This window comes from Myotis brandtii, unplaced genomic scaffold, assembly GCF_000412655.1.
Source record: "Myotis brandtii unplaced genomic scaffold, ASM41265v1 scaffold355, whole genome shotgun sequence".
Taxonomy (NCBI): domain Eukaryota; kingdom Metazoa; phylum Chordata; class Mammalia; order Chiroptera; family Vespertilionidae; genus Myotis; species Myotis brandtii.
The window spans coordinates 126,814-134,543 of NW_005363642.1; the positions used below are offsets into that span (position 1 = coordinate 126,814).

The following is a 7,730-nucleotide window of genomic DNA, read 5'->3' on the forward strand; positions in this document are numbered from 1 at the left end:
ATATCCATAGTTATGCTTTAAGGAAATATAAATAACAAAGGGCTTTTCGGCAGGCTTGAAGGGTTTCCTAGAAACCACCATAAAACCATCCAGGCTTGCTACCTTCCAGGGAAACAGTTGTTTAATTACTTTTATAACTTTCTTCCACCAGTTTTTTGGTACCCTTCAGGCAGTTTGCCTCATCATCAATCAATTTTGTTATCTTAGAAATGTTATCTTAGAAAATAAAATAGTCCATTTCATCCATATTTTCACATTTGTCAGCCCAAAGTTGTATGTGATATTCTCTCCAAATCCAAGGGTAGATATGTTTTCTTATTTTTAACATTACATATTTATGTCTTTCTTATTTCCTGGCCAAAAGTACCCAAATTTTCAAGTAAATAATATGTTTCAAAGAATCAGCTCTTACCTTTCTTTATCAAGTGCAGTGCTTTGGCTGTTTTGCTAACAAATGTTTAGCAGGCTGGGCCTATTCCTGGGAAGTCCCCAAGGCAGCCAACATCAGTGATAAAGGCACAGACACCAAGCCTTACCTCGATGAGCTTCCTTTCATAGGAGCTCGCTAGTTCCTCAGCAACTTCTCCCGGCTTCTGCTCGGCAACAGTGACTTCTCCATCGACATTCCAAAGGTTGGGTACCACTTTAGGGAAAAAAAGACATTCCATAAATATTTTAACAGTAATCAAACATTATTCTTCCAGAAAAAAAAATATATACGCGCACACACACACACATATATATACACACACATACACACACACATATACTAATAAAAGGATAATATGTTAATTAGACTGGGTCAACCGGCCATCTTCCGGACGTCTGACTTCCTCCTGGACAAAGCCATGGTGGTGGGGGCCGAGGCAGAGGCAGTTAGAGGCAATCAGGCTGGCAGGGAGGGCAGTTGGGGGCGACCAGACCAGCAGGGGAGGGCAGTTAAGGGGCATCAGGCCAGCAGGGGAGAGCAGTTAGGGGCGAGATCAGGCTGGCAGGGGAGGGCAGTTAGGGGCGATCAGGCAGGCAGGCAGAGGGGTTGGGGGCAATCAGGCAGTGGAAGTTAGGGGCAATCAGGCAGGCAGGCGAGTGGTTAGGAGCCAGCAGTCCCAGATTGTGAGAGAGGGATGTCCCCGATTGGAGAGGGTGCAGGCTGGGCTGGGGGAACCCCCCCTCCTCCCGTGCACCAGGCCACTAATATGTGTATGTGTGTGTGTGTGTGTGTGTGTGTGTGTGTGTGTACACACATCTACCCTCTGTCTAGTCATCGCACACATCAAATATTTACAGAGAATATACCACCCCCTACAATACTTAAGAAAGACTCAAGTCCCGCCTCTCCATCGTTCAGTCTTCCTAAAACATTATTTTACAAACATCACTGCACATGCAAAGCCTTTAATGACTATTCATTAAAGCCACAGCTTCTTCACCTGACCTCAGGTGAAGATATATATATTCTTTTCCAAGTAGATTTTCCAGAGAAAAAGCTCTTTTTAAGGGAAAAAGAATCACAATTACTAATTACTTCAACATTGCGACATTTCCACCCAATGGAACAGTGCAATAAAGTAAATGATAACACATATTTAAAAATGGAAGAACTGTCCTAGAGACAGATGCACATTCCAGGGGGAAACAGACAGTGGGCTAGAAGACAGAAGAGACTATACTTGAATCCTTTACACAGGTCAAATGTGTTTTTTCCCCCAATAAAAAGTTTTCCTGTGAGGCTGTGCCTGCCTAGATCCAAGTGAACTGGTAGTGGGGGTCAGAGTGCACGTGGAACCAATAAAAGTTGGCACTAATAAACTGTACTTAGAGTGAAAGCGCTGGAAAAACTCTAAAACCAGTGCACAATGGCAATGCATAGAGAGACTGGCTCCCAGGTGAGCGCAGGAACTGGCAGGGTGTTGAGAGGTGAAGTTGAGAGGAGAGGAAGGACATGGAGGTCAGGTGAAGAAGCTGTGGCTTTAATGAGTAGACATTAAAGGCTTTGCATGTGCAGTGATGTTTGTAAAACAATGTTTTAGGAAGACTGAATGATGGAGAGGCGGGACTTGAGTCTGTCTTAAGTATTGTAGGGGGTGGTACATTCTCTGTAAATATTTGATGTGTTCGATGACTAGATAGAGGGTAGATGGAGGGGTAAGAAGAAAACACCATGCAGCATTAGTCCACGTAAGATACAATAGAGGCTTGAATTAGGGCGCTGGCCTTTGCAGAGGTTGGACATTGAAAGCAGGGAAGACAGTCAAAGGGTTCAAGGGAGTAGGAGGGGTTTGACTTAGGCCCAGACCAAGTCAAAACAAAGCAATTCAGTAAATGCTCTTGAACACAGAATGCTCCGTGCTCTCTAAACAGCCAACAGAACAGCCTGGATCAACCTGGAGGGCTTTACTGTGTAAAATTTAAAAGTTAAAAGAAAAACTTCCATTAAAAAAATTAACACGGCTGACACCAATAGGTATTTCTACTTTTAGGTATATGCCCATATATGTTTACTTTATAGAGAGGAGTAAATAAATAAAAGCTGGGATTGAGCCAGATAATTGCAATAAAAGTAGAACAAGAACAGGAAAGAGCTGCCCCAGCAGTTAAGAAAAAGACCCAGTGGCGGCAGTAAGAACATGGACCAGCCCAAGTTGGAAACGAGCAACGACTGTGCAGATCCAGCTTCCAGGTGTCTGCGAGGTGAAGCCCCTGGGAGCCCAGCACAGTGTGATGAGGTGGCCATGAGGCAAAGGAGAAACCTAAGGCCAGCCGGGCAGTGACTGGGATCTGAGAGACGAGGGGATGGGTGAAAGGCAGTGGCACCAAGGCAGACAGTGAAGTGGGCAAAGGCTGGGCAAAAATGAGGGTCGCTGAGCCTGAACTGCCCTGTGGCTCCACTCCAGCCCCCTCGCTAAGCCTCCACCAGATCACAGCTGGTTAGAGCCCACAGAGGCAGCAAGCCCCTGAGTGACAACAGGGAGCACACAAGGATGAAATCCTAAGTTGTTCCCACCCAGGTGGTGACTACAGCTCCACCCCTACCATAGGGAGTGATCAAACAACAACCTAAAGCCTGAAATAGGTGCTTAAAAAAACTGTAAAGGACTTCCAGGTAAAGTTGACAGACTGACACACTAATTTACATTCACATCTTCTCAGAATCCCACTAAAATACCAATTTAAAAGTCCTTTCTAAAGGCCTCACGACCTTAAAGAGAAAGAGAATGAGAGAAGAAACAAGACAATCGAATTTTAGAAGCTAAGAAGCAAGTAGGTAACTGGACCGGAGAAAATGTCATTCTTATTTGAGTGAACAACACCAAACACCATCTTATAAGAACGGAACAATTCGCAAAAGGCCAAGCGATCACTAGCACCAGGCTCTTCGGGGAGTGGGAAGGAGCACGGGGCTCAGAGGAATGTAACTGGAGACTAGGGTTCCTTCTCCGGAAAAGGTAAAACCGTAGGTTTGGACTAAGTTAAAGACAAAGGTATCTTATGGAAAACAGGGACATAAATAAAACACACTGATTTCAAGGTTCTACCTCCTCTTCCCCTCTCCCCAAGTCTCCCATTCCCAGAATAGCTGGCAGCCAACCTATACTTGTAAGCAAAGGAAGAGAAAGTATTTTCCTATAAATCTAACTAACTGGAGGGGAAAGATATGAAGAGATCAATTTGGGGGAGGAGGGTCTCTCCAGTGAAACAGCAGAGCCAGATCACCCCCAGGAAATGATGAAAGATTCTAAATCAGTGTTTTAGTCCCCACGCCTGCCTCTGATAGACAGCCAGAATCACCTTCCACTTGAGACGAGCACCTAAGTTGGAAAGACAGGGACCAGCATAACCAGACAGAGAAAAATAACTCATCGGAAAGAGAAACAATTTAGGGAGAAGTACACTTCAAGAGCAAGCTATTAGTAATATTCCCAGAGAGAGAGAGGAGATGGTGTAGCTGAGAAACAATAATAGAGCAATATTTATTTTAAAAGGAGAAAAAAATAACACAGAGAGAGCGAAAAAGCTCTTTTGGAGAGCCAAACTGTGATAGCCAAAGGGAAACTAGATATACCAGTAAAGACCAGGAGGTAAGAAAATGTCTAGAAAATAGAGCCAAAGGGTATGAAACGGAAAACAAGAAATGAAATGAAGAGTTACCGCATGAGAAGAGTTAAAAAACGCAGAGTGGGGAAGACATAACACAGAGAGGACGAAAACAAAGATATAATTCCAGAAATGCTCCGGAACCAGGAGACAGGAGAGCTGAGCTGGGGGAGCTCCGAGGGCGGCAGCAGGAGGACACGCCGTGCTCTCACACCTCGCGGTGAGGTCTCAGCATGGAGATAAAGAGAGGGCACAGAGCTCCAGTGGGAAGGCAGAATTCTGCAGCAGAGGGAAATGGGAAACGGCACGGGGTTTCTGAACTGCAGGCTGTGGGCTGGAAAGCAATGAGTGACACCATCGCTGTCCTCCAAGGAAGGCTCTCCAAGCTAGAATGATGCACCACACCAGACCACGTGAGAAGCAGGTGAAGACACTTGCAGATACACAACCTCTCAATAACTAGAAAAGAGAAGAAATCTAGTTACAGGAAAACAGAGATTCCAAGAAATAGGGGGCCCAACACTAACATGAGTGAGAAAATCATTCATAACTGCTCAAAAGTAAAAACAACATATACAGCCATCACAGGCAACTGATGGGTAAAGAAAATGGGGTCTAGCCATACAATGGAATAGTATTCAGCCATAAAAAAGAATGGGGTACTAGTACATGCTACACACACATGAGCCTTAAAAACATCATGCTAAGTGAAAGAAGCCAGATACAAAAAGCCTCGTATTTCATGATCCCATTTATACAAAATGTTTAAAAGGAGAAAAAAATATTGGCTTCCAGGGATGGGAAGAAGGGATGGGGAATGATTGCAATTGAGTACCATAGGACTTCTTTTGGGGGTGATAAAGTGTTTTGAAATTTGATAGTGATGATAGTTACACAATCTTGTGAATATACCGAAACACCCTGAATTGAGTACTTGTATGGTATATGAATTGGTAAAACCAATTGCAGCAGTGGCCCCTGTGGCAATGGCAGCAGTGAAGTGGGGGGAGCAGGGTCACAGAGCGGCCAGGCTTCCAGCCACAGAGGCCAGAGGATCCCAGGTGTGACAGCTGCCTCAGTGTGAGCATACTGAGGAAATCTACATAACTAAGAGAGCATTTGGAGATGAATTAGTATTAAGTACATAGGACATCAACCAAGTTAAAATAAAATGATAAGTATTAACTCAAAAGAAATAAAAAAGCTGTGCAAAAATAATGATTATGTACCTCACAGCTCAGCTGGATGGCATTTTCAGAGTCATAATAATGTAATCATGGACCAGGGATCGAACCAAAAAGATTATATGTCTGTGCTGGAGGTGTGTGTGTGTTTTGTGGGGGCGGAAAGATCAAAGAAAGCTAATCATCATATTCCACAGAGGGAAATCGATAAATAGCACCTACAGTGGAGAAATCAACAAGTGGCAACAGACACGTTATTCAGAGATATCAAGGTAACTACCAAAAGAATTGGTTAAAAGGTTTAAAGCAGTGCCCTGGCCGGCATGACTCAGTGTGAGCATACTGAGTTTCAGCCCGCACACTGAAGGGTCGCGGGTTCAATACCTGGTCAAGGGAATGTACCTGGGTTGCAGGTTCAATCCCCGACCCAAGTGGGGGCCCATGTGGGAGGCAATCAATTGATGTGTGTCTCTATCACATGGATGTTTTGTTTTCCTTTCCCCACCTCCTTCCACTCTCTCTAAAAAACCAATGGGAAAAAATATCCTCAGGTGAGGATTAACAACAACAACAAAAAGTTTATAGCAGTTGCCTGTGGGGAGTGGGAAATGGGGAAGGGTGATGGCTAGAAGCATCAAGTCTTTTACAATAAGTTATGTACAAAAGTTTGACTTTTAAAGAGCTAACTAAGTTTGATGTTAGTAGAAAACAGAATTTGAGAGGAGGCGCACAAAGAAATGAGATTTACAAAGTTCGTTAAGATAACAGCAATGCCCTTCAGAGCAGGGCGGGCGCCCCACCATGAAGCTGGATGCAGCCGGTGAGCAGAGCCTGGTGCTAAGGCCCACTGAAGGAGTAACTGGAGTGTAACACACAGCACAGCCGACTGTGCTGCCCACCTGACCTTCTGATCCTGCCTGACCTGGGCTTCCTTCCTCTACCACAGGTCTGCTGGGTAGAAAGAGATGGCCATGCGGGATGTCTGCACATGTCTTTGGACATCAAGCCACTGGCCTCTGCCCTCAGGCCCCAGGCTTCTGTGGGCACATGTAAGAGAAATCCACAGTCTTCTGCACCGAAGGAGGCAGGTGCATACATCAGATTTTTGACCTCACACCTGGAGACAGATCTGGGACAGTCAGGAATTTATAGCAGGTCTCTCAGAAACTAGCCAGTCAACCTTCCCCTGCAACTATGTGACTGCCTGCTGCCTTGGTTCAGGCTCCTGCAGCTTTAACGAGCACATCAGAAACTTCTATTCCATATATGACATCCTATATAATAAAAGAGAAACATGCAAATTAACTGTTCCTCTGCTATGCTGAAGCCACGCCCAGGCCACGCCCACCAGTCAGGCCCACCGGTCCATCAGGAGTGAGTATGCAAATTAACCCAACTAAGATGGCAGTGGCCACAGAGTTGGAGCAAGCAGGAGGCTTGGGTTGCCCCCAGCGATGGAGGAAGCCAAGCTTCCCGCATGCCCTGACTGGTCCTGGGCTACGCTCAAGGCTACAAAGTTTCAATTATAGAAGATAAATAAATCCCAGGAAAAGAAAAAAAAGAAAAAAAGGAGAGGCTGGGAGCTTCGGTCGCAGGGGGTGTGTGGCCAGCCTGAAAAGGGCCCTCAGCCCCTAACCCAGGCTGGCCACACCCCCATGGGGTGAGGGTCCCCGCTGGGGGGCTTGGCCAGCCTGCAAACAGCCATTAGCCTCTCCCCCAGGTTGGCCAGGCACCCCAGTGGGGACCCCCACCCTGAAGAGGTTGTGGCCAGCCTGAAAACGGCCCTCAGCCCCTCACCCAGGCTGGCCAGGCACCCCAGCGGGACCCCCACCGTGATCCGAGACCCCCTTTAGGGCAAACCAGCCGGCCCCCACCCGTGCCCCAGGCCTCTATCCTATATAATAAAAGGGTAATATGCAAATTGACCCTAACAGCAGAACAACTGAGAATGACTGGTCTCTATGATACACACTGACCACCAGGGGGCAGACACTCAATGCAGGAACTGCCTCTGGTGGTCAGTGTGCTCCCACAGGGGGAGCTCTGCTCAGCCACAAGCCAGGCTGACGGCTGCCAGCACAGCAGTGGTGGCAGGAGCCTCTCCCGCCTCCTTAGCAGCACTAAGGATGTCCGACTGCAGCTTAGGCCTGCTCCCCACTGGCAAGTGGACATCCCCCAAGGGGTCCCAGACTGCAAGAGGGCACAGGCCGGGCTGAGGGACCCCCCCGGAGTGCACAAATTTTTGTGTACCGGGCCCCTAGTCTATACATATAAAAAGCCAGTGACCACAACGCTGTAACAACCAGAACGACCGGTCGCTATGACGCCCACTGCAGCTAGCAAACCTGGCCCAATTGGGGATGGAGCCAACTGGCCAACCTCCCGCAGCTCCTCCCCCCAGCCCCTCCCCGGATTGGCCTCTCCCACCCCAATGGAGGACAGGGTGGCTGG

At 47.0% G+C, this 7,730-nt stretch overlaps 1 protein-coding gene across 1 annotated transcript in view; it reads right to left on the minus strand.

Annotated features, from left to right (window-relative positions):
• SNX29 (sorting nexin 29) overlaps positions 1–7,730 on the minus strand; it is a 353,151-nt gene that overhangs the window by 101,202 nt on the left and 244,219 nt on the right. Inside the window, exon 18 of the mRNA XM_014544165.1 lies at positions 537–643. Coding sequence (XP_014399651.1) covers positions 537–643 — 107 coding nt within the window. The remainder of the gene's footprint in view (positions 1–536; positions 644–7,730) is intronic.